Source organism: Otolemur garnettii, unplaced genomic scaffold, assembly GCF_000181295.1.
Source record: "Otolemur garnettii isolate 467f Iridium unplaced genomic scaffold, OtoGar3 scaffold00041, whole genome shotgun sequence".
NCBI lineage: Eukaryota > Metazoa > Chordata > Mammalia > Primates > Galagidae > Otolemur > Otolemur garnettii.
In genome coordinates, this window is record NW_003852436.1 from 5,957,828 (window position 1) to 5,985,311 (window position 27,484).

At 42.1% G+C, this 27,484-nt stretch overlaps 1 protein-coding gene across 3 annotated transcripts in view; it reads right to left on the reverse strand.

The window, feature by feature from the left end:
* ZNF827 (zinc finger protein 827) overlaps positions 1 to 18,994 on the reverse strand; it is a 167,876-nt gene extending 148,882 nt beyond the window's left edge. Inside the window, exon 1 of one of the 3 annotated variants that reach the window (XM_003790199.2) lies at positions 18,557 to 18,994. In XM_003790199.2, coding sequence (XP_003790247.1) covers positions 18,557 to 18,599 — 43 coding nt within the window. In that variant the 5' untranslated portion in view covers positions 18,600 to 18,994. The remainder of the gene's footprint in view (positions 1 to 18,556) is intronic. The other 2 variants (XM_003790200.2, XM_012805398.2) reach the window with 2 other exon arrangements.
* Positions 18,995 to 27,484: the final 8,490 nt, after the last annotated feature.

Below are 27,484 nucleotides of genomic sequence, written 5' to 3' on the forward strand. Positions count from 1 at the left end.
AAAAAAAAACCTCCTGGCATGCATACACCATTTCCTGGGAGTCACATTTACATGATTCGGACATTATACAGCAGTTTCATCAATTATCTTCTTCTTATCATCTTGGGGGTCTATAAAAGGCCCTAATTTGTATTTGAATAAACATATCACTTCTTTTCTTATAAAACTTCGAGAGCTGTATGCAGTTCTCTAGCTGCAACATATCCCACATATTATAAGAATTTAGTTAACCAGCTTATTCTCCACCAAAAAACTAGTATTTAAAAAGGAGAGTGAAAAATTATTCGGCAATTTCAAGAAGTTCATTTGAGGAACACAAGTTTGAAAAGCTTTTGATGTAAATATGCTCAACTAATCAGGCTTTGTTTTAAATCTCTGTTTGGAAGTCACTTAGATAAAGCCTTTTTTTTTTTTTTAATTTCCACATTAATATCAGTAGTAGTAAATCTGAACCAATCCTTCCTCAATCACTTCACTGGGGAGTGTCAAGTAGACAGAATTGATTTAAAATCCTGTACTGAGTATTTAAGTGGAGAGAAGCAAAATTAAGAAAGATCTTATTCTAATAAGCCACCTGTACTTGTTTAGATTTGTGGACATTCACCTAATAGCCAGATCTGAGGGTTCCCAAGTCCCACACATGCTAATGAGAGGGAGAGCCTTGCTGCATCTCTTTGCTTAAAGCTCTGGGTCTGGGAAAAGCAGGATGGTTTAGCATTGGAAAGAGTGCTGAGCAGAGACTTGGAGACCTGGTTCTACTCTGAACTTGAACTTACCAGCTATATAACTTTCAGTGTTTATGTAACAAAACTTGGATTGCTCACTATATAATAACCCATAGATAGGATGTTAGGCATATTGAACCAGAAAAATGCAGACCACTCTGTCCCCCAAAACTCAGCTCCCTCATCCATGAAGTAGGATTATAACACCTGCAAAAGTGGCTAAGTATTTACAAACTGCAAAGCATAGACAACTTTAAACTAGAAAACTACAGATTTACCTCCTTTTACATAAATATATATGCAACTTCAAGAATTTATGATACTGACAAAATAAGGCCACAACAAGTTTTGTATAGCAAAAAAAGTTTACAGAGCATTAAGCAGCATGCCAAACAAAAAGGACACATGCTTTAGAATCCTACCCTGCTATAGACTGATCCCACCTAATGTCTTTATGGAATACGATATCAAAATCTGCAATTTCACGGGGTTTTCGTAGAGGTAAATTAACACTGTGTAAGTGAAACACATGGCGTGGAATTGGCACTTAGTGAATAAGTTTTCCCTTCCCCTCCCTCCTAGGCACCTAGATCGCAGATGAGAAACCGCGAGGTTTTAAAGAGCAGGGCTTACCTCAGAGCTGTTGACATTGCTATCCAGCTCTATATCATAATCACCCCAACCCAAGAGGACAGGAAACTTCTGGTTGTTATGACCATGGAATCCAGATGCAGAATATGCCCAGTCATCAGGAAAATCTGACAGTCTTGGCACAGTTTGAGGATAGAAAGAGAGCAACAGCCAATAGCCGAGGGGAGACTCTACAGTCTGGAATGTGCCACAGACTTCCAACCACAAAAACGTTCTCTCTTGCACTTAGACTGTGGTATCCCCTGTGGTGTAGGCCATGGCCTCTGTTCTTCTTGGCAAGTCTCCTTGGGAAGGGGAGCACATGACTCTCCCCAGTCATCTTAAGGCCACATTCACATGAATGTCCACAGCATTGTGCCATCATTTCCCAACCAGCCCAGATGTACAATTTAGGCAAATCGTTTTCTCATTTCTGGAAGAGAAGGACAGGAGGAGATGGTCTCCAAAGTCCTTCTGCCTCTAAAACTCATGGATCATTTATTCATTGGACAGTGCTTTTGGATAGTACCTATGTCTTTCTTTGATTCTGTGAACCCTTCATGACTTCATTCACTCATCCATTCAATAATGTTAATGGGAACAGATTCTATGAATTTGTTTGTGTGACCATTTCTTCACTTCTCCCTTTGTTCGTTTATTCAGCAATATTTATTGACCACCTATTACATATAACCAGGTGCTGTTATATGCAAGAATGCACAAAAATCAGTAAGAAATAGCCCGTACCCTTAAAAAAGCTCAGTCAATAAGGACATCAATGAATAAGAGATTGTAATGTGCACAAGAGGTTATTCTGACAGAGCCTTGGAGAGGGAAGCCCAGCAGGTGAGACAATGGAAAGGATTACCAGGAAAGGCTTCTCAGGGAACACAGTATTGAAGGCTAAGAAGGAGAGTATCAGGCAAATCAGATGGTCCAGAAACAGGGAAAAGAATCTGCCACGGTATGGAGGTATAAACATGGTTTGCAGAACAGATAATCTGATATGAATGTAGCAAAGGATACAGAGGACCATCACCATCGCCAGCAGAGGAAAAGGGGTTTAGATGATGAAGCATCTTCTAGACTACTTTGCCTCTTAGCTTTAGCAAAGTCTAGAAGTCTAAACTTTATCCTTTTAGAGAATGCCTAAAAGATCTTAAATAGGATTATCAGGATTATGTGAGTGTTTTAGAAAGTCCACAGTGGTGGCAGGCAGTGTGAACACTGGATTACAGAGGCTGGGTCGGGGAGGGGAGGGAGAGATACGACCCAGGCAACAAAAAGCCAGGTTGGCAACTGTGTGTCAGTTCTCTATGGGAGAAAAGTAGGAGCATAAACTAAAGCAGCCGCAGGAATTCTAGAAATATCCTGGAAGTAGATTCAATGAGACTTGGTGAGCAATTCCCTGGGGGAGGGAAAGGGGAGGGTGGCATTTGGATTACACCCAGATTTCCTTCCTGGGTGAGTGATTTAATGGATGGTAGGACAGCAGCAACCCTGGAAGACAACACAAGCAAACCAGATATACCCCTAGTTCCCTAGGCCGGAAAATACCCGCCCCCTCTTCCTTGCAACTCTGCAATCTCCAAGATAAATCACGCTGGCCCCATGGCACTCACTGGAGTTCTCTCTCCTCCAACAGGGGAACCAGGAAATCACAGGATGATCAGGGAGCATCTTTATAGGCCGACACATGTATTTATGGGAAGAGGTAATTTAACTAATGAGTTTATTTAAAATATAACTTTTATTTTAAACCATCAGATATATTACAGAATAAAATGCTTATCTTCATCCAAATACGTAAATAGAACAAGGGGAATTGAAAAGTACTTTAAAGAAATCTCACAGAAGCTGCCGAGAACCCTTAGGAGCTAAGGCTCCCCATCGTCAGGATTCTTTGCCCTTAGGGAGTTTTTAGTGGAGATATTCACCAAGGGCTACATTACAGTGTTATCTAGTGAAGTTGAAGAAGCACCTGCACTAGGACTGGCATTACCATCGCTATGCAGAATAGTGGTTCTCAAAGCGTGGTCTGTGGAACCCAAGGGTGTCTTGGAAACCCTTTTAGGGATTCTCAAGATCAAAATGGTTTTTATATTCACACTCAGATATCACTTGCCCTTTTCACTGACGACATTTGAAGTGATGCTACAAAGCAATGGTGGGTAAGACTGTTAAGACCTTAGCTCAAATCAAGAAACTAATGGGAAAACACGGCCAGCTTCACTTAAGAATGCCTATGATGAAGCAGTAAAAATTATTAATGTTACTGAAGATCAATCCTTGAGTAAATATCTTTTTAATATTGTATGTAATGAAATATATACATAAAGCACTCTGCCACTGCAGAAGTATGGTGGCTGTCTTAAGGAAAAGCACACGTGTGATTGTGTGAATTAGATGAACTAGCCACTCTTCTTTATTGACTATCACTCTTAATTGAAGAAAACTGACAGACTACATCATTCAAATGTGGGTCTCTGGCAGACTCTTTATTGGAAATGAGTTAAGTAAGACTAATACTTCAAGAAAAACTGATAATACTTGTTGCCAAAGATAAAATTCAAGCCTTCAAGTAAGAATTAAAATTTGTGAATATTTGTCCTACATTGTGAACTTGACGGTTTCCCAATACAGTACTGAAAGACTTTTCAGGTTACGATAAATGGTGATATTAACACATTTTTGATGCTGTATAAAAAAATGTGTCAGCATTTGGTAGATCTAAATAACTCAGTGAATCACTCTTTTCCAGATATCCAAGGCAAAATGTTACATGCATGATGGGATCCATTTAAAGCACAGGAGAAACCAATAGATTTTAATTTAACACAATACAAATAGTTCACTGAAATGTTTTGATTCAACCTTGCAACTAACCTTTGATAAGCTGCCTCTTTTGAATCTTAATATAGTATCAAAGAATATTCACAATTATCTAAAAAGGCTATTACATATCATTATGAAGTTGGATTTCTTCATATACTCCATCCAAAACATGTGTCAATGGATCAAACGCCATGAGAATCTAGCTGTCTTCTATTATAGTAAACCAGGCATTAGCAATTTGCTAAAATACAGAGAATGATGCCACACATCTCACTAGATTTTGGGGTGAAAATATTTTTTTCACTAAAAAATACTATTTGCAGTTATCATTAAACGGTTAGAATTATTATCATTATTTTTGGCAGTTTTTGGCCAGGGCCGGGTTTGAACCCACCACCTCCAATATATGGGGCCGGCACTCTACTCCCTTGAGCTACAGGTGCAGCCCAGAATTATTATTTTTAATGATAAAATAATTTATCAGTTTTAATCTCACTTTCTATTTAATATGAAATAGACAAATGGATACAATGCATATACACAAAAGTTCTTTGGAGTCCTCAGTAACTTTTAGGAGTCCTGGTAAAGGGATCCTGAGACCAAAATGTTTGAGAACCAGTGTCTTAAGAGAAATTTACAGTCAGGCCAACGGAGATGTACTTGCATGGTCCCAGCAGTGGAAACATCCACTGTGGTGTGTTTCTATGGAGCAGGACTAGAGACCAGTGAAGATGAACGGATCACAGCTACTTGCATCAGCATGAATAAATCTCAGAAAGGCAACCGTTGAACGAAAAGCCAAGGTGCTATAAGCTACCAGCTTCACAAATTTCAAAGACAAGCAAAACTAAATTTATTGTTAGATGGTAAAGTCTAGAGAAAAAGCAAGGGAAGCAATAAACCAAATTTAGGGCGATGGGAATTTGTAGAAGACAGGGAACAGAAAACACAGACGGGTCCAACAGCATGGAAACTTGTTAAATTGGGCAGTAGGTTTAGAGGTGTTTGTTTTGTCATTACGCTTCATTATACAGATGGTGCCAAAAAACACATACACATTTTAAGGAAAGAAAAAGCTATATTAAACTTGTTACACTCAAGGGGCTTAAAGATCACATCCACTGCCATCCCTCCAAGTTTGGTTTTCAATAGGCCTTCCTACTTGAAAAATCCATTCTTTCCTTTAGGGCGTCATCTTCCATCTCCATTTTTATCACAGTAAAAGAATCCATCACATTTCACAGTTGATTTCTGAGATGCAATGAAGCTACTCAATTTAGCAATCGTAATCTGGGACAGCTCCTTCCATATCTTTCCTACCGCTTATCCTTACATCACCAATACAGTCCGTTTGGTTCCATAAGGTCGCTTCTCTTAGTGTCTCCTGCATACTTTTTGGTTTATTTTAGCTTCTTTTGCTTAATGCCATTTCTTCTCCTTCTCTCTTCTCTCTTCCCAAGATCTAAATCCATCACTTCCTTGAGGATGCTCTGGGTGTCATTCCTCTCCAATCTTTTTCCCTTCAGGCACCTCCTCAAACACGTGCACATCTAATTCATAGTATATTGTCTTGCGCTTCTTAGCACACTGACTTGTACTTATGCTCTGTGATTGTTTTGTGTTAACTTTTAAAAGAACTGTCAGAAGAGACAGCATCCCACAGAATTTGAGCCAGGTGAACGCTCAAAGCTTCTTCTTACTAAATGAGCACCAAATGGGGACCACAACTGGCAGCTGATCAAATCGTCACTGTTCCAATATGATACTCTGTGAGTTGCCACCTACCCTTTCTCCCAAAAGGCTCTCAATTCAGTATACAGGATGACGTGCTCCCCCGCTGTGGGACCAGATTTCCAATTTTATAACAGAAACCAAGCAAAGTACCATTTGCTTTATAGAATTCTCTTCCATAATATTAAGCAATTTTAGAGTTCAACACTTTTCCTTATGCCACCTGCATCACTTAAAGAGTCCTTAGGAAAATCACCCCCAACAGGTGGTGGAACCAGTTTCTCCATAAACACAAAAATCTGTTTCATTTTTGGACAGTTTTATTTATTCAACAGGTCCTTATCAAAATCAAATTTATATAATATAAGGTCTACCCTGTTGGTCTTAGTCTCAGTTGTCATTTCAAAAGTTTATGAAAACACTTTCAAGCTGAATTTTAATTATTATTTTCCATTTTTCTCTCCGCCCACTTGGCTCTGAGTTCTTGAAAGCAAGGACGATGCACTATCCAGTGCTACAAATCCCTAACCCGACACAGACGTGCCCAGCTACTGCTGGAAGAACGAATGAATGAATGAATGAGTGAATAAAGTATCAATTACTGCACACGTGCTGAGAATTTAGGATGAATGACAATTCATAGCAAGCTTATTCCCTTTTTCACATGACAGAACTTCATATATTTAATTGTAACCACAGTGTACAATTCCAATCCACCTCTACTCATATCTTCAAATTAAGTGTTCCCAAGTGCCCCAGTAACTAGTTTCTCATATGATGATTTCATGAGCCTACAACATTCTAGTTGTCTCCCTTCTGGTGAGCAGTTCATCAGTTTCCCCCTTTAAATCAAGCCACCCAACTTGGGCTTCAATGTCATAGATGTGTCTAATCAGTGTATCCACGTGATGCTGCCACTCTTATTCTGAATTCAGTACTTAAAATTCCTTTAGCCAGCTCTGCTGAAATCTATCCCTTTGTCAAATAAAGGCTTAACTTTAAATATTACTTGTTGATCAACAGCGGTTATCTCTGGAAGTGGAAGGAGACAATATATGATTTTAAAAAATAATAAAGAGTTGGTATCTGTGATTCCTATGGTTCTAGCCTTATGGAGTATATCCAAGTCACATTTAAACTATCTGTGCTTTTTCTCATTTTCTGCATATATTTTTCACCTATCAGTAAGTATTGGAGTCGCCATTTGTGCTGGCACTTCTATGATCTACTAGTGTAGCCAACCCAGACCCTACTTCTAAATTGTAAAATTTCTCTTTCTATAAATGTCAGAAAGCAGCTCACGATGATTTGATTTCTCACCTTCTTAAGGTTAGATTAAAACCCAGTTAAGTTACTATTTGAGGTTTGCTTTCCCCGGAAGGGAGAAATCACACAGCACATTTCAGTAACGTTTCCTGGAGCGCAGGGTCTCCCACACTTTGTTTCCTCCCAAATACAGCTGTGTTTCATGCTCTAGAGGGGATTGTTGGGTTAACAAGTAAGGCCAAACAAGTGCAGATTAGAAAACGATGCCTAATTCTAGGCCATTACGCGAAGGCAGTGCTCTCCATATGGAGCACAAAATTCAGGCCCCGGAAAGCATCACTGACGTGTCTCTATTCTGTTATCCTCTGCTTGGTCTAAGGTCAAAAACGCAAATCTTAAATCCTTGAGGAAAGAAATATTACCAGCAGTGTGCATTTTTGTGAATCACAGAGCCATTATGTTTCACAAGCACCAAAGGGGTTCCTCTTCCGGTAGTAGAGGGTCTCTCTTTCTGAGCCGAGTTTGAGGTGGCACTCCATTTCCTTCAACTTGGGAGATCCCACGAAGATTCCACAGACCCTGAGCTGCGCTGGGCTCAGGAGACTGTCAGAGGAGCAGCCTTGGCAGCACTGACACTGGTGACCATGAGCTAGTTCTTCCCTCTCTGTAGCTTAGTGTCCACGTCTGCCCAACTGGTGGGAGAAGCGGTCCTTCCCTGCCTGACTCACAGGCAGATGCTCTTCGTGAATAATAAAGCATAATATAAATAGAAGTTCTCAGTAATGCACAATTTTCCCTTTTACAAGATGGAGCTACTAAAGCACAGAGAGTTTAAGTGACTTGCCCAAGGTCGCAAAGCCAGTGGGAAACCTTGGTAATGGAAGAGTGTAAGGGAGAAAACTAGAGTCAGAGCCTCTTGCCTCGTGAAGCTTCCTTCCCAGAACCTCTGGTTTCCAACCTAGAGGAGTGAGAGGCAATTACTCAAGTCTATGAGTTAATTTTAGGGTTCCAAGGGCCTAACAAATTATGATCAATAAGCTCCCAGGCTTAGCATCACAAGTCTTTATTTTTGACTAAAGTGACGTCATCCCAGCATGGGAGTTCTGGTTAGTTTAGGAGTCCTCAACCCTGGCTACCCATTCAAATAATCCAGGGAGTTTTTTAAAAATGTTCACAGACAAGCTCTACCCTGAGCCAATTAACCTTCAAGCTCCAGGGGCAGGGGAGGGGCGGTGTTTCTATTTTTTTTTTTTTTTAATTTACCCAGGGGATTCTAACGTAAAGCCAGGGCTATACACCAGTGAGCTGGCTGATGTTGAGCGGAAGCTGATGGGCAGCAGCAGTTGTCCTGACTAACTTACACAGGACAGTTAAAGCGATCCTACTGAGATCCTCAGCTGAATTCACACCTCAGGTATATTAATATGCTCAGCACTTATTGTTCACATCCTATATGCCAGACATGACATACATCTGGATGTTTGAGCTCACTTAGTACCACAGAACCTACGATATTCCCCTATTTTACAGACAGGAAAAAACAGACAGCCAACTGCAGTAACTTGCTAATTTTGTGGCTAAAACGTGGTGTAGCCCAGATTGCAATCTTCATCTTATACTGCTTCTTAATACTGCCAGAGAATGTGGACTACAAGACCTTAGTCATTACAGATCAGAGAACGTTGGGTAATACAGAACAGTTTCTAATCTTCATGTCTGTAGGGCCTAAGAGGCAAGATACCTGAGGGAGGTGGGCAGATGTATATGCATATGGAGACATGGTGGCCGAGTGGCAGGAACCGTGGCAGACTGACAAGCACATGCCCGGGGAAGGGAGACAGCCGCCGCCGACTACAGCAGATTGCTGCCATGTGGGGAAGTAGGCCCAGCGCTGCTGGCTCTTCCAAGTTTTCAAAAGAAGCTAGAAATTTAGATTTTTCTATGAAACCTCAAATTTCCAAAATGTTGTCTCAAGTTTTTAAACACACCGTCTGGGGCAAAACACATCAGTATGGCACCAGCTTATGACCTTTCCTACGACCTATCTCCCCACCCTCTCTCTGATACACACACACACACACACACTTTCACACCCCTCGAGCCTTCACTTAAGATTCATTTAATGTGCTCTCTTGGGTTGGTTCTCCAGGATTAGAAACAGCAGACCCTGCTCTTCCTTCTTCCTGTGCAAAACGTGAACTATCACCTATAAAATAAATGAAACACCCACTATCCATTTCTTCTGGGTTATTTTAATCAGTGGACTGCCTGTTGAATAAATGAATAAATAAACATTTCTTAAACATTCTATAATTTGAGTCTCACTGTAAGTCTCTGAAGGAGGATTTACTATCCTTACTTTACAGTAAAATCCAGTCATAATGAATATGATTATTATGTAACTTAGATACAATTCAAGTCAAATCACATAAACAGAGAAACTCGGTCCTATAGTAAAAGCCTAATTTAATACTATTGGCCTACGAAACAAGTATTAGTCAAGCCTTACAATAACAGCCCTTGTAAAAGAGTTTTACCATGTCATATTATTATTACTCATCACTCTAATGAGATATATGAAAAAAAAATAGAAACCACCAGAAAGTTCTAGGTCAGAAATGCCTGTAGTCTAATCACTATCTAAGCAAACTGAAACGTATTTCATGTGTTTAATAGGTGATACTTTGAGCTCTTCCTATGCAGCAGATACTAATTACAAATCATTTTGTGTATAGGTATACTATCTACATTTCAATGAGGATATATATTCAATTAATCCTTATAATAACTCTATGACATAGGAACTATAATCACTATGTAAAGATAAAGAAACTGGAGAACAGAGAAGTGAAGTAATTGGCCCACGATCATACAGCTAGTCTGTGGCAGAGCTGGAGTGTAAACCACCTGGCACCAGAGTTTGTAAACTTAACTGCTACTATATGAACTTCAAAAGCCTATGAGTTCTGTGTTTATTTTAGTCGTACCATATAGTAGACAAAGTGAAAAGAGGGCAAAGTTACAGATGACTCTTTCTCTTATTACAAAACAACAACAAAAGCTTTTTAAAATACACCACCAGACCGTCTAAGATACTAGCACTATATAACCTTAGAAAAATCCATCACCCTTCACAAGCACAGCAGCTTGTATCAAAAGCTCAGATAAGCAGAGTGCTGCTGATCAATCATGTAAAAGATCATTTTCCCTTGGCCTTCTTCAGTCCCCTTTGAAGGCCAGCTTCTTTTGAGCGCTCAAAACAATTCACCGCGAGATGTACGTCTCTCTCTCACCCACTTTCTTTTTTCTTTTACACCACACTTCTAATGGGGTCTAACCACTTCTCTGACCCATGCTGAAATTACCAGAGAGAGAGAGAGAGAGAAAAAAAAAAAAGGTTATTTTAGGGTTTGCTTTTTTAGGCCCCAGCCTCTAAGAAAGTCCATTTCTTCCTTGCTGGTGGCTAAAACGTCATGACCTTTTTGGCCTAGTTAATATACACTTAGAATCACATCTTAGAGGTACAGATTGTAAACGAAGATGCCTCTTTCCGTCTCCTTTTTTGCTACTTGTAGCTCAGTAATTCTTACCATCTAGGGCTAAGTGTACAAAACACTTTACGGTTCATGGTAGCCGAAATGTCTTTTGTCATATTTTATAAGAGAATAATGTGCAAAGCACAGACCCCAGAAATAGCTACGGATTTTGAATTTGGATTTTCTGCAAAACAGTAGCAAAAAAATACCTAAACCTTGGTCATTTGAGAACTCTAGAGACAGAACTTTAGTGGTGGAGGTTGATTTTTAATAAAGGAATGGACAGTTGGAAACAATATCCTTTTTAGGCACACAGAATCTGCTGCATTTAATGTAACCCTCGGTCAGTCTGTGAAAGCAGAGTTGCTAAAGGCCACATTCTGACCTCAGACTGTGGGCGTCTATCACTGTGCATTTTATAAAATTAGCTACAGTGCAGCTAACTTTTACAAACAGCAATGTGCATCCGTGCAGTTTAAGGTTAGTATCAAGCCAAACTCTGCTTTTTATTTATGAAACTACCTTGTAACTAGAACAATTCCATCCCAGGGTAGGCCCTTGGGGAACGATAAGAGTCATCTGAGAGGCCCCTTCTTCAGTACCTAATCATACACTATTCTCTAATATCATAAAAAATATAATTTACAGACAGAGGACAGAAACATAAAACTTGCTCCCAAACGAAAGGGGAAAAGCAGCTAGAAACTTCAGCCCATCAAGTACTCTTAAGCTATTTCTAAGGTCTGTGCTTTGCACACTACTCTCTTACAAAATATGACAGAAGACGTTTCAGCTACCATGAACCGTAAAGTGTTTTGTACACTTAGTCCTAGATGGTAAGAATTACTGAGCTATAAACTAGCAAAGAAGGAGACAGAAAGAGGCATCATCATTTACACTCTATACCTCTAAGATGCGATTCTAAGTGTACATTCACTAAGCCAAAACAGTAATGAAATCTGATGAAAAAAAAAAAGCTCACCTCTGACCATAACTAGGCCTGGTCTGGATTTCTTTCCAGTAAAAGAAAACCCCAAATCTGTACCTTCATCACGAAGCCCACAGTATTGCAAAACCTTATAGTAGAAGTCCTTTAACGCCCCCAAAAGTCCTATTTTGTAAATCATGTTCTCATTATCTTGTTCTGCGATCGGTCTGATTAAATTATAGGAAATTACTAATACATCACTCAGAATGGAGAGATCAGCACCAGCCTGTTCTATTTGTTTTTCCTTCTCCTACCCATTAGGAGTATTAACCCCATCAGATATTTAAAAATGAAGAGTGGAGGAAGACATGGCAACTTCAAATGAGGATTAAAGGATATATTAACCCAATCTCAGCAATATGACACACGTCAGCTTTCACAGATGGCATTATTGACCAATCACAGAAACCAAGAGAGCTTTAAACAGCACAGCAATAATGTGGCCCCACTATCGTTTCTGTCATACCTCATTCTATGGCCTAAATATTTGTGTAACCCTAAAATTCATACACTGAAAATTAATCCCCAAGGTGATAGTACTAAGAGGTGCGGTCTTGGGGAGGTGACTAGGTTATGAGGGCAGAGCCTCCATGAGGGAGATTAGTGCCCTTATCATAAGAGCCCCAAGGGAGCTTGCCCACCCCTTCCACCATATGAAGACATGGTGAGAAGGTGCCCTGGTTGAAGCAGAAATAGAGCCCTTACTAGACAGTGGATCTACTCGCACCTTGATCTTAAACTCAGAACCTCAAGAAGTGTTAGCAATAAAAGTCTATTGTTTATAAGTTACCTAGTCTAAGAAATTTTGTTATAGCAGCACAATGTGCTGATAAGACACTTTATCATTTCTGAATTCAAAAAAACACCAATATGCATATTAAGTGACCAGGGTTAGTGATCATGGATAAGAGTTTTTCTCTTCTGTAAAACTAGTGATCCAAACACGATCTGAACCCAAACTACTGGGATTATTAAATAAACTAGTATACTAACCCAGTCAGGTACCATACATTTCTAATCCAGCGTTTTTCTACAAATACATGTTGACAATAGGACTCCGTGTATTTTAAACCAACTTTTGACTCCAGGAGAAGCCTGCCTGGTTACTCCACCAACACACACTGTTTGGGTGTGCCCACTGCCTTTGTCCATCTAATTTTACAAGCCTCACCAGACAAGAGACTTTTCTACACCTCTCTTGGAACTCTACTAATAGAAGCCATTCAAAGACTCTAAAATCTCAAATGCACAGCAAGCTCTAACACTAGTCAAAAACTGTCCAATTTATACTTCTCCAGCATGATTTATTAACACTTTGTGCAGAGAGACTTGTCAACTCACACCAGCTGTGTCATCCCCAGAGTGAGATGGCAGCATACAAATAAATTAAAAATCAATTTTTGTATTAGAAACTATTCGGAAGCATTAGAAGAAATGTGATTCTGAGCTATCTTCCTTATTCTAACACGAAAGCTCAGTGATACCCTACTTACTAAATTAGGAATACACGATGGATGTTCTTTTCAGAGAACAGATAGGCATTATTTCCCACATGAACCTAGACTGTTTCTTGGGTACCTTGGAATCATTAGCTCTGGCTGACAGGATCAGTGAAATACTTTGCTACTTCAGACTCAAATTTTTTGCCCACGTGGTTTCTGCCATGGTTAGTCAGGAGGTACTTGGTCACTGCAAAAATTAACAAGAATAAATAGGGGGAAAGAGTTAAATCTCCTACCCTTTCTCTTTCATCAGACTTAACAAGATTTGTAAAATTATAAAAATAAGAGATCCTGCTGCTTTTCAGTTTTTGCTTTCCAATTTTACTAGAAAGCGAGAATTGTCATAAAGTTTTGTTAATGAAGAACACAGTAACCTGTTCTAGTCCTGACCCACAACTGAGTAAACAACGAAAATACTGGAATAATAAAACAACGGTTGTATTAACTTCTCCTTGTGCTCCCCCTTGAGACTAGGCATTGGGAAAATTTCCAGTGAGAAATAGAATAGGATCTAAACATTTATAAGTTGAAGCTAATGAGGAAATCTTAAAAGTGCTGATCACCAGTGGTAAAAAGACTTACAAAAACAACAAATGCAGGAGAAAGCCCTTTCTCAACCTTTCCCTCTTCCATCTGTGATCCCAAATGTAACGAGGCACATCATGGCGAGTGCCCAGCCCCACACCTGGTAAAAGTCAGAGCATCAGTTTCCATCTCTTCCTCTTTATTAGGCTGACAAACTTTTTTTTAGGTTATGAAGTCTGGGAGTTTGCTAAAGGTAAATGGATGGTATACAGCTCAAAGGGCCTCTAGGTATTAACATGGTATTAAACCTTGTTAATGAAAAGAATTTTTATAAAAAGAGCCACTAACAGCAAGAGTCACATTTAAATCCCAAAATGATAATGATTGTTCTACACCAAAAAATACAGGCTTTATTTTGAATAATTTTTACAGTCACCTCTCAAAAATAGTGTAGGGTTAACAACCTTTGCTGGGGTCTTAGTGCCTGAAGCTCAGTGGTTAGGGCCCCGGCCACATATACCAGGGCTGGCGGGCTCAAACCCGGGCCAAGCCTGCTAAACAATGATAACTACAACAAAAAATATCCAGGTGTTGTACCTGGCGCCTATAGTCTCAGCTACTTGGGAGGCTGAGGCAAGAGAATCGCTTAAATACAGGAGTTTGAGGTTGCTGTGAGCTATGACACCAGAGCACTCTACCAAGGGTGACACATAATGTAAGACTCTGTCTCAAAAAAAAAAAAAAAAATCCTTTGCTGGGGTCACCTGCAAATTTAATACAGAACTTCTTTTTGATTTGTAGACTGTAGGCTCACGATTCAACTCCACAGTACAGACTTTTTTTTTCTGCATATGTATAAGGCCCATATAACAAAAATAAAAACAAACAGATACAAACACACACACATTTACTTCAGAGGCCCAGAAGGAAATGACTGGGTAGAATTATAAATCAGAAACCTAAAGCTTAGGTTAGTAGTGTCAGGTTAAAGGCTCACCCATCTCCAAAGCTAATTCGGTTCTGAACAGTCCCATGGGTGTCTAGCTGAACAGAAGGAGCTAGGAAATCTTAGCAGGCCGAAGCCCAGCCTGGGGAATTGCTAGGACTCTGTGCCAGGGGTTGAGGCTCACCCCAGACTTGGTATCAGGTAATACCAAGTGCTAGTCTGGATTTCCAGGACTAATCCACTGCAGGGTGGAACTTCCAGGTTCCCTGGTGTCTGTTCTACCGAGTGGGAGGACTGTGGGCTTTGTACATCCAGACTGTGCCTGGCTAGTATTACATTTAATAACAGAAAAATAAATTCAACACATAGAAAGAGTCTAAGTAGCAATGAATGGTTTATGCTTTAGAAACCTTTCATATCGTTGAGGGATGCAAAGACAAGGGGGAAGGACCTAAAAGGTAAATAGAAAGTATTCCAAATTTTCTATACATTCAATTTTCACAAGTTCCTTTTTATAAATTCTAATTTTCACTTCTTAAATGTATGTTTACAGGTTGTGCAGATTCTTAAAACAACATTATCAGTAGCAGCTATTAACTACTTTCATATTTACTCAGATGATCTTTGGCTTCAAAAGCAATTTTCCTCATTTCTTTTCACGGAGATCTCCCTTCCCCACCCCCATTACACACATCACTCCTTTCTTTTAGGGTCAACTTTTAAATTCTGCCCCTATATAACAGCTTAAAACCCCGGGACGCCTTCTATGACAGCAACTAGTTCTCCAGGGAATGAGAAATCCTCTCACACATAAATAAAGCATTTTGTATTAAAACTGGGACTCAGATCTACAATTATATTTTACATTCAATACAAACTAACACTAATTTTTACCAAAGTCAATTATGTATTACATCTTTGTACCACTTGCAAGTTTGAGACTCATTCAGCCCTCAGCAAACCTTGGGTTATTGTGACTGAATTGGAAAATACACCATTTGCCCAGAAATCTCTAGTCCAAATGCAAACTGATTACAAAACATGTGTAAACCACGCTTAGAACAGGCAGCACACATCCACAAAAATCCATTCAATGCAAGAGTAAGTAGAAACGCTTCGAAAATCAAGGCTTCCCTTTAAAAACTGGAGAACATTTACGGTGTTTCCGAAGGTAATTGCTTCTTCGGTAAAAGTGACTTTGTGTGACTGGAAGAGGGAGGTGATTTTTAAGTGAGTGAAAAGCAGTACAGAGAATGCAATTAGAGAGCGAAGTGAGAGAGCCCACTCTGGAAATACAACTTAATCACTAAGCACCAAAGCGCAGGAGGCCCACCAAGCACACAAGCTAAAATGGAGCCTGAATTTCCTCTCAGACAGAGAGGGTAGTAGCACGAGGTCAGGGTCAAGGTCACCAACAGGGCAGGCTGCAGCTGCCCGACTGCGCTACACACTAGAGGGAAGGCGTTCCATCTCCGTCACAGCCGAAACAGATAAATCCCTTCTCCTCTCCCACCCTCCCTCTAACCCCGCCAACATTTTTTTTTAAGCAGGGGGAGAAGAGAAGAAAGGAAAATGACCAAATAACCTCACCGCCCTGTTTTCGCACACAAGCTCATCAGCTCCCAAAGTTGCCATCTAAGGGCAAGTTCGCAGAGAACGCTGAAGCCCATTTTGTCCGAGCAGGGCAAACCTCCCCTGACCACCCCCCCACCAAGATCCCAGCCTCCTCTCTCTCCTCCCTCCCCCACGCCCCCGAAAAGCTCTGGGAACTGCGGCCCGCCGGCCATGTGCACGCACACACTCTTCCACCAACTGCTGCGAGTTTTCTGTGAATCGCAGCGCGGAGCCTCCCAACTTGCCCTCCCCGACTCCACCGCCTTCTCTTTCCTCGCACAAAATTTCCCTACACACGCAGCCGCCTGCGAGCGATTTTATGTGCATATATATTACATATGTGATATTATCCTCAGAACCTCTAGCGGGCAGGCGAAGAAAGGACTGCACAGGGGCACTTTTTTTTTTTTTAAGGAAGGGGAAAAAAAGCACAACCCAAGCCCTTTGCGTCGACTCCTGCGTACAGGGAAGAGGAAAGAAAAGAGGAATGTTTGCGGAGCGGACTGCCTGCAAGTGCCCTTGCTTGCCACTTCGGCTGCGGCCCGGGTGACACCGAGCCGCGGGGCACCCGGCCCGAACTGCCCGCGCCCCCCTTCGGGTCCCCCGGGCAGGCACCGCCGCGGCTATTTCGCGAGGGGGAGATCGATCGCTCTGCCTGTCTGCAGCGGAAACGCACACACTCACATACAACCCGAGCCTGAGACACCATAACCTTAACCCTTCCCCCACCCTCCGTGAACTTCAGGTGACCGACCACGTCGGCCTGACACCCGGGCGGGCGGGCAGGCGCTCCGGCTCCGCTCCCGCCCCCAGCCCGGGTTTTGCAGGATCGGGCTCCGAGCAGCGCCAAACCGCCGGGAAAGAGGAGTGGGGGGGCGGCGGGAGAAATTGACCCTCAGTCTCCCCCGACCCCTCCCTCCCGCGTCCCCTCCTCCCGTCACCCCGCCCCACGCCTTCTCCCCTGCCCCCTCTTCCCTGCATTCAAGGAGCCCGGCGGCCCCGGGGGATATTTTTAGTTGCTTCTTTCTCCTTCACTTTTAGCTTTAGCAGCATCTCGGAACACTCAAAGCGGAGAAAGATTGGGGTGGGGGGAACCTAGAGAGAGAGTGGGGGAAAAGTTAAGAGTCTCGCAAAGAAAAGCCAGAGGGAGGGCGGAGAGGGACCGGGGGCGCGGGTGGAGGAGGGGAAGGGGACCGGCCGTGCCGGCGGGTGTGTGTCTCCAGTTGGTGTGTGTGGCTGCCGCCGGGGAGGGCTGTGGATGCACTTTAGTCCTGGACTCTGCTCAGGCTCGCCGGGGAGGGGGTCTGAGAGCCCAAGTCTCGCCCGGCTCCGTCTGCTCCCACTGACCCCGCATTTTATTGCGGCCAGGAGCCCTGCTCCTCCCTCCCCTCGGCTCTGCAGAGACCTCGCGCGCCGCGAGCCGCCCTGCCTCCTTGCCTCCGCCTCGGCGTAGCTCCCGCACCCCACATCCCCCCGCCGCTGCCCGGCCTCGCCCCCTGTTCGGCCGCCCCGCGCCCCCTGCGCCCTGGCGCGCCCCCTCGCCCCGGCGCCGCGGGAGCAGCCGCCCGGCGGCGCGTGTGTGCCCGTATGTTTGTGTGCGGTGCCCCCACACCCTCCCCAGCCGCTCCCGCCTCGCCCGCCCCCGACTCCCCTCCTCCGCCGCCGCCTCCTCCACCTCCGCCTACCAACCCCGGCGCAACCTTTAGCCGGAGACGGACCTCTCCCCGGATCCTGTGCCCGGCGACTGCCGCGCGCCCTCGCCCCGACACCCCCCAACGCCATGTCACTGCCCCCAGCCCTCCGCGCGCCCCGACCCCCGCACCCTCAGGCACTGGGATCCACGAGGAATTTTTTTTAAGATTCCAACCTCTCCCACCTCCCCCTCAACCCCCCGATAAAACCCTGGCATCCACACTACTCCCTTTCTCTCTTCTCTTGCCCCCTCCCCCCGCAACCCGGAGTGAGGAGGGGGAAGGAGAAGGAACGGGAGAAAAAGCTCGATCTCAAGGAAAAAAAGAGGGGGGGGGTGAGAGAAAGAAAGAAAAAGAGAGAGAATAGAAAGGGCACGGGGCTGATCATCACCAACATGGCTGCCTCAGCATAGACCTAAACGAGGAGTAACCCGGGCTGTGTCTTTGTCAGTTTCACCTCTGTAACCCTAAACTAATGCAGAAAACAACGGAGGAGGCTGCGGAGGGGAAAGAAGAGAGGGAGGGCGAGAAAATGGCACGAGAGGAGGTGGAGAAGGGATGACTTACGTGAGGGAAGGCGCTTGGGCTGCTCCTGCTTCCTCCTGGGCATTTTCCCCCTTTTCTCACATTCTCCTCCTTGGTTAATGTGAGATCAAATAAACCCCCGTGGGGGCAGAGAGGCAGACACTGGCAGGAGCGGGGAGGTAGTTGGGGGGCGGGCGGGCGGGCAGGGGGAAACCCCTTCTCTCCGCTGTGTGCAATGGGTTGAAGCTTGTTTCCTGGAGCCCGAAGAGGGGTTTTCTTCTTTTCTTTCCTTTCTTTTTTCCTTTTTTTTTTTTTTTTAATTTTTGGTCGTGCACCTGGCTTGTCCCCGAGCGTAATATTCTTCAATGGAAACAGATCTAATAGGTGTGAGTGTGTGTGTGTCCTATGCTCGCGTGTGTGATGGGAGGTATAAATAAATGAGTGCCGGTGCGGCGGTGTCTATGGCCGCGCTGTGTCTCCGAGCCCCTAACACTAATGTCGGGATCAAAGGGCAGCGGCGGCGGCAGCACAGCTCACAGCTCGCTCTCTTGCTCTCTCTCTCGCTCGCTCGCTCGCTCTCTCTCTCTCCTCTCGCGCTCTCTCTCTCTCGCTCTCTTTCTGTCACACACACACACACACAGAAGCACAGACTGAGGGAAAGAGCGAGACACACACACACACACACACACATACACACACAGAGCAAAGAGGAAGGTGCCCTAAGGCTCCCAGGGCGGACTCAGCCTGGGATTTACAACCGCTCTGTCTGGAAAGAATGGGGGGCCGCGCGTGCGGGGGTGGGATGGAGTTCTTCAAATCTATCCCGCTAGTTGACAAATCTAGGGGGGAAAAGTTTTAACTCACTCTTCAAACAACGATTAGTTCATTATTTTACTGATTTTTTAAAAGGACATAAATTTTGCACTTAACTTTCTTTTGTTTGTTAAACTACATTTTGTTCTGTATAAAATTCTTCAGGCATTTGTCACTAAAAAGAATTACTCTCTCACCTCATCGCCCTAAGTCTGGAGGGTACAGTCTCCCACATACTCTCCAAAAACATTCCAGGAAAAGTAATTTAAAAAAAAAAAAAGATAACATATGGCGAAATCAATAACTAAGTTGACGGACTAATTGCCCACTGTTGGAGTGTCCAGTGGAGTTAAAACTGAAAAATGCGCCTAAATGATAATTACAGCTCCTTGACAAAGCGGGGGGAAATCAGATTAGGTCACCTCTGATGCTTGGTTTAACTGCCACATGATACTCTTTCCTGCTATAATGCAAATATGTGAAGTTTACCCTGAAGCAGTTCCAGTGTGTGTTATGAGCCCAATAGAGCAGTTTTCATTAACTGATACATACTTTTCATTACTTTACAAATCACACATCTTTCTTCAAAGAGAGACATAAAGGGGAAAAATAGAAAAGGACGGGTCTCACTCTAGCACAAAAGGTACTTGGTGAAAGAGGAGTCTTCTCTTTGTGACTTGCAGTCATTTGGATAAAAGTTCACTCAGAGGTTGTTAATGATTTAAACTCCAAAACCTGCTACTATAATTGAAGTAAAAATGGTCTGAAGAAGAGCTGTTTCATAAAACTCTTTGTAAGAGGAAACTTTGAACTTAGTAGAATACATTATATGTCATGAGTCAGATGTAGCTAAAAAATAAAAAGGTGCATTATTTAACTATATCTTCCCTTTTTAGCTTTTTTAAAACTCTGACTCATCATCTTATTATGTTAAATATTTTCCTACCAGTTTTTAAATAGACTTTTTCATCAAAGAAGGTGGAGGCACAGTGAAGATATGGAGCATTAAAATGACACTCTGTAAGCCTGCATGGATAACAAATGCCTCTTTCAGGTTCTGACTTAATTCGTACAACTCCAATGGTGTTAAGGAGAGCCGTGGGGCTTAAGTTGTAACCAGCCCCTTTAAAAATAACAATAAGGCTTGCACACTTTTATTAGCAAAGCTTAAAGAGTACCATATCTCCCAAAAGATGTCTTTCATTGATAATGAAATCTAGGATGAACCCCTCCCTGCCAATACCCCTCCAAAATCTACTTCCCAGTAGCAAGTAATGCTATCTGAAGCAAGGTTTGAAACACCTGCTTGAATTCAATCTAAAACCAAAACATAGAGCTGTCAAATTTAAAATGGATCATCAACCTTAAGCCAGTTCTTCCTCGAATATTGGTTCTTAAAAACTAGTAGTTAAGTTTCCCTGCTTTATAATTTAAAATAGAACTATCTTTCAACTCAGATCAAATTCAACTTGCCATGCCTTTGACTATTGTCAGTAGCATGGGACTTGAAATTGATATATGAATGGCAAATCAGAGCCCATCCATTCCAAGTAGACCCATTGCCCTGAGTGTGTAGGATCTTTTTACTTAATCAGAGTGGTCACCACACTCCACCACTGCTCTCTTAGAACCTTTGGCTAGGATGTTGAAGATTATTACTCTGTGTAGACACACCACCACCTTTTCCTGAATTACTATGACTCTTTGCAACACTTAGTACACTGTAATTGAAAACACACTTTAGGCCTTTCCTCAAAGCAGAGTACATTTCCTGCGACCTTTTAAAGGCATGCAGTCAAATGCTGTCAACTTTTAATTATATAGGTGTTCTATCAACAGCCAAAAGCACTTTTAAATTGAATTTATTCATACCTCCACCTCTTTCCAAAAATTATTTGAAGTAGTACACAACAATAGAAAATGGAAATAAGGACAGAACACAATTTCTGCTTAAATCTCAGGTTGGTGTCTCTATGTTACAAAACACTCTTCAAGGTCATTTGCATCTCACCCTCAATTGCTTTATGCTCAGGGAACACCAACTAATTTTAATGTTAGACTAGCATAAAATATTAGGAAGATAAATAGCTGGAGGTTACTACAGTGGATTTCAAAATCAAATAAATAATCTGGGGAAGATATGCTTTTTGGTGCATGAACTATGAGCCATTAGCTTGGATTATTGTTGACCATACTTATCAAATTGGAATATTCTATTTTATTCTCCCCCAGGGACCAAGATTTTAAAAGCACATTTTACCTTAATAATTATGGTACTCTTTCCACCCCCATCTCCATTCTTCCCTCTCAGATGTAAGATTAAAATAGATTTTCTCAAAATTGTGCATTCCGTTAAGAAGTTTCATGAGCACTTGTTCTCAAGGGAGTAAATTCTGCCCAAGGGTGGGAAGACAAAGGGAGCACTTCCTTCCCCTAGAATCATGTGTGGTCCACAGAGGGGTCCATGAGGTCAAAACTACAGAAATGTTATTTGCCCTTTTTTCTGTGCTGACATTTGCACTGATGATGCAGAAGCAATGGTGGGTAAAATGCCACACCTTAGCACTAATCAAGGCAGGGCCACCAAAATGTATTAATCGTCATTTATTCTATACCACGATGCACTTAAGACTGGCTTAGAGAAAGGAAAAAGGAAGGTTTGTTTCAGAATGTCCTTGATGGAGCAGTAAAAATTATTAATTTTACGAAATCTCAATCCTTAAGTACAAGGCTTTTAAATATTCTTTGTGACAGAACAGTAGGTACACGTAAAACACTTCTGCTGCATACTCAAGTATGTCAGTTGTCTGAAGGAAAATCACTTGTGAGATTGTTTGAAATAGCCACTGTTTCATGGAATGGTATTTTTACTTAAAAGAATGACAGGCAAACTCAGACTCAAAAAAATAAATGAAGAAGTAAGCTTGTAATTTCAAGAAAAATAACGTATAATATTTTTGGTAATGACAATATTTATGCTTACAAGTGAAAAGTAGAAATTTAGATAAGTTGTGTCCATCACTGTGCGTTTAACAGCTTCCTGTTAACTCAGGAAGCTTGAAGAAAAATACTTCAAGATTTTTCTGATGAGATCCATAGTTGTCCATGTATTAATAAATGTAACCTTTTCTCTTTTTTTGGGCTGGGGTTGGGTTTGAAACCACCACCTCCGGTATATGGGGCCAGCAGCCTACTCCTTTGAGCCACAGACACTGCCCCAATAAATGTAACTTTTTGATATTGTCTCAACATTTTGGAAGATCTGCATAATTTAGTGAATAGCTATTTTCCAAAGACCAATTCTCTGGTTTGTGTTTTGTTTTGTTTTGTTTTTTGTATTTTTGAGACAGGGTCTCACTCTGTGGTCCTGGGTAGAGTGCTATGGCCTCAGTCTAGCTCACAGGAACCTCAAACTCGGTTCCAGTGATACTCTTGCCTCAGCCTCCAGAGTAGCTGGGACTACAGGCACCCACCACAACACCTGGCTAGTTTTCCTATTTTTAGCAGAGGTGGGTCTTGCTATTTGCTCAGGCTTGTCTCCAACCTTTAAGCTCAGGCAATCCACTCACCTTGGCCTCCCAAAGGGCTAGGATAACAGGTGTGAGCCACTGCACTCAGCTCCAAACGACCAATTCTTCATGTTACCAAATCATGCTGTAGTAGGCAATCCATTCAAAGCACAAGAAAGATCAATGAGTTTTAATAGACTATGAAAAGGTTTTTTTCATTTATTTGTTTTGACAGAGTCCCACTCAGTCACCCTGGGCAGAGTGCTGTGGCCTCATCATAGCTTACTCTTGGGCTCCCGTGATCCTCTTGCCTCAACTTCTCAAGTAGCTGGGACTATGGCTACCTACCACAATGACCAGCTAATTGTTTTTCTATTTTAGTAGAGACAAGGGTCTCACTCTTGCCCAGGCTGGGCTCAAACTCCTGAGCTCAAGCAAAACTCCTGAGCTCAAGCAAAACTCCTGAGCTCAAGCAATCTGCTGGCCTCAGCCTTCCAGAGTGCTAGGATTACAGGTGTGAGCCACTGTGCCCAACTGAAAAGTTCTTTGACATGGTTTCAGATTCCATGCTGTAACTAACAGTTAAGAAACTACCACTCATCATGTTTGGGTGTACTACATGTATCAAAGAAAACCTACCATTATCTAAAAAGGCTGTTAATATACTCCTCCCTCTTCCAGTACCTATGTGTGTGGCTGGATTTTTTTATGTGCATTTTTAACCAAAGCAACATATCACAAGAGATCAAATGCAGAAGCAGATATGAGAATCCAGCTGTGTTCTATTAAGCCAGACATTGCAAAAACTTACAGAAACATAAAACAATGTCCCTCTTCTTGTGAAATGCTTTGTTTCAAAAAATATTGTTATTAGTCCTTAAAATGTATTAACTTGGATTGAGTTCCTGATTGTTATTTATAATAAATGAATCAATAAATACTTTTAAAATTCTACAGCTGTAATGCGGTAAATTTCAATAGACATAACTCATATAAACAAAAGTTCTTTGGGGGCCTCCATAACTTTTAAGATTATTAAGGAATTCTGATTTCAAAAACTCCAAGAGCCATTGCCATAGAAATTAAGATATAGTCAAAGAGGAAAAAAGAACTTGTGTGGAGATTTCACTAGCTGTCTTGGAATCCAATCATAATATATGCTTACCCTCTTCATAGGATGAAGCTTACTTAGGCTCTGGTGCTGAGAGTTGATCTGGGTGTCCCAAGATTAGCTCCTCTGAGGAGATCCCTATGAGACAGAGGAAGGAGAAGAAAGTATTCACCCCATCTTACTGAAGCAGGTTATCTGGTCTTGTGGAAAGGCTGTTTACCCTAAACTAAAAGAGCCTAACCTCCTTCTGGCCTTACATCCTTTAGGAAAGTGAAAACCAAGAAAGGTCTTTCTCTCTCTCTCTTCCAGGGCCTGAGCCATTTGCCTCAAGAGCTAAGGCAGTACACTCTTTACCCCAAGAGTGCTCCAAGTCTGACATTTTACATAATGAATGCTTGTCCCAAAGCAGAGATAGGGGTCTGGTGTCTGTCCTGGCCTGGACTTCTTGTGTAATAAATCAGTATCTGGTGACGATGACCATCCATCGTTTACAGAAGAGTAGGCTTGCACCGCAAACTATACTTGTGCTCTTACAAGGGCCTATTGAGGATCCACAAATTTTATCACAAATTGGATAAACCATTCAAAGGAGTGGATGTGTGAGCACATGACCCATCAGAGAACCTGCCAAATGGTATCTTTGGTGTCTTTCATCTAAACCCATGGGCTTAGGACCTTTCCTTATACATCTTCCCAGTAGTTCTTCCATTCAACTCCCACCCCATGCGAATGTTTCAGAGTACAACGTCATATTTAGGTTAGGTAAATTCCAAATGTGTGGGGTCTGTGTTTCCCTCACCCAATCTATCCTGTCAGCTCTGATGCTTGGAGCACTCAGTCCTTCCTGGCTTACTCCTAATTTGAACCCCAGTTTGAGATAAAACTCTTCCCTCCAAATCGTTATTTGCCAGGATTCTTAGCGTCTTTATTAAGTTAGCTTACTCAGGCATTTTTTTATCAGCACAGATAAACTCCCCCTAAGCAGATGCTCCCCACTTCCATGCATTTTGATTTTGTGAGTGTATAATGTGCTTCCTCACTGCCTGACCCAGCCATCCTCTGACCTGCCTCAAATCATACTGTTGTCTGCGGCGAGTTGAGTCCCCTCTTGCACTGTGGCTTCTTCCAGGGCCCCTCTCCCTGGCAACTCTGATTCATCTTTTCTGCAACATTCATCTGTCCCTTTGTCCATTCTGCCTCCTCCCTTCACCCACCATGGTTTACATACCCAGGGCATCTACACAAAGTTGTTTACCCAATGCACATGTCAAGCAACATCCTCCTCAGAATACAGTGTTGTTGTAAGAATAACAAAGGACTAAAGCAGTATCTAATTACATGCTCAGAGTCAGGATTTTTAGTGATCAGCAAATAAAATGGGAGCAGAAGCGAATTAAAAGCTTCCTGTGAGTTTCCCTTAACTCTTTCCTCCATGACTTCTATCTTTACCATCTGTGATCACCCCACTTCTATCTCTGCCCATTTTTTTGTCATGTGAGGTAGGACCAAGCTACCTTGAGTTCCAACTGTGTCTTTTTGATGGTGGAATTAGTTATGCTTTTTTATTAGACTAAAGTCCTTCCCCAAACAGGAAGTGGCAATACTATGGAAATTAACTATTATGTGCTCCCTCTCTGCCATCATTTCACTTCATACTTCAATGTTTTAATAAAGGAGGCAAAAGTAGCACATTTAATTAGAGTCCTGGAACTTTCTGCATGGCCAGAAAGTGCCTTGCAGATCACTTGGTGTAGCTCTGGTATTTCACAGATGAGGAACTAGAGTGACTAAAACATTTGGTTGATCTGCTTGCTGAGCTCTAACTAATGAGTTCTCTGCTATTCCAGAAAATTATAGCTCAAACATAAGATAATGTAAAGGTGTATTTCTGTATCCATTTTAATGGATTTAAATGAACCAGTTTTGCCAACCAGAAGGTAGAAGCAGTTGAAAGAGCTACGTACAAAATAAGGAATTGAGGGCTTTTAAATAGTGTATGTAGACAACTTACCACAGGTTTGATATTGTTTTGCTGGCTTCTGGAAGGTTTTTTAAAATGTGAATGAAGAGGCAAGTGCAGTGGCTCACACCTATAATCCCAGTACTCTGGGACACCATGGAGGGAGGATCCCTTGAACTCAGGAGTTTGAGACCAGCCTGAGCAAGAGCAAGACCCCTGTCTCTACTAAAAAAACAAAACAAAACAAAAAACTAGTGGCATTGTGGCAGGTGCCTGTAGTCCCAGCTCCTTGGGAGGATGGGGCAGAAGAATCACTTAAGCATAGGAGTTTGAGGTTGCTCTGATCTATAATGATGCCATGACACTCGATCCAGGGCGACTGAGTAAGAATTTGTCTAAAACAAACGAATAAAAAAAAGTGAATGTAGAGTAGCTATGTAGGCTGGAAAGAAACTTTTAAAAACTAACAGTGAAAAGAAAAGAAAATCGTATCTCACAAATCATAGAGATGAACTCTATCTTGCGACTAAAGATACTATTGATTAAAAACTGGAAACTCTTTAAAAAAAAAAAGGTGGAGGAGAAGAAGTGTTACATTCTCTCAGCATAGCCCTTGCAGACATTTCAAAATAAGATGCTTATACCTTCATCAAAAAAAGGTAGCTCAAGTTCAAATCCCACTTCAATATTAGCCAGTGGTACACTTAGCATTGGCCAATTGTCTTAGAAAGTCTTTCAGTGGGGTTCATAAGTACCCAGTGTCAATGCATCAGTTCAAATCTATTACCCTAAAGCACAGTTCATCCAACTCAGCTCAGCTCCCTGATGGCACATCCATGGACCATTTTCACATTTCACATCAGAAGAATAGGTGCTTTTACGGAAGCAGCTCCTGATACCTCATGCTCCTTTGCATTCAGGAGTCCCTATCTGGGGGCCAATGGGACAAATGGAATTTCACAAAATGTTTGGGTCAAAAAATGATTCTTAGGAATTGTTCCAGACTACAGGAAGAAAGACAATAGATAAACCACAATCCACATCCTTACCCTGGTGTCTGAAGCACGACTGGTTCAGGTGAATGGATCATGAGTTACTGTGCAGTTAAGCTGTGACGGACAACCTGTGCCGTAGCTGGCTGAGGCTGCACTAGCCTCACTGACCTAGGCTCCTTTGGCACAGAGGACTGGCTGCCACGCAGGTCTCATTAAAGATGTCCTGAAAAACAAACAGGCATCACAGGAATTACTTAATTTCCAAAGGTCATGCCTCTAGAAATTTGCACCCCAGGAGATTCAAGCCGCATTTGTGCCAGGTTGTTTTGTTGTTTTAGAGAAAAGTTAGGCTGCTTACTTCTTTTTTGCGCATTCCAGCTCCTCTGAGAGTGTGCTTCTTACAGGGGTGTCCGCAAGAAGCTTTGCTGTTACTTTTTATATAATGTAAGGGGTTAGCAGTATTTGTCTCTGAGTGTCAACTTTACATATAACAATGAAAAAAGAACATACTGTATATGCAAGGACTATTTAATTCATCTTCACATCAACCCTCTGAACTATTTTTTCCCTTCATTATATGGC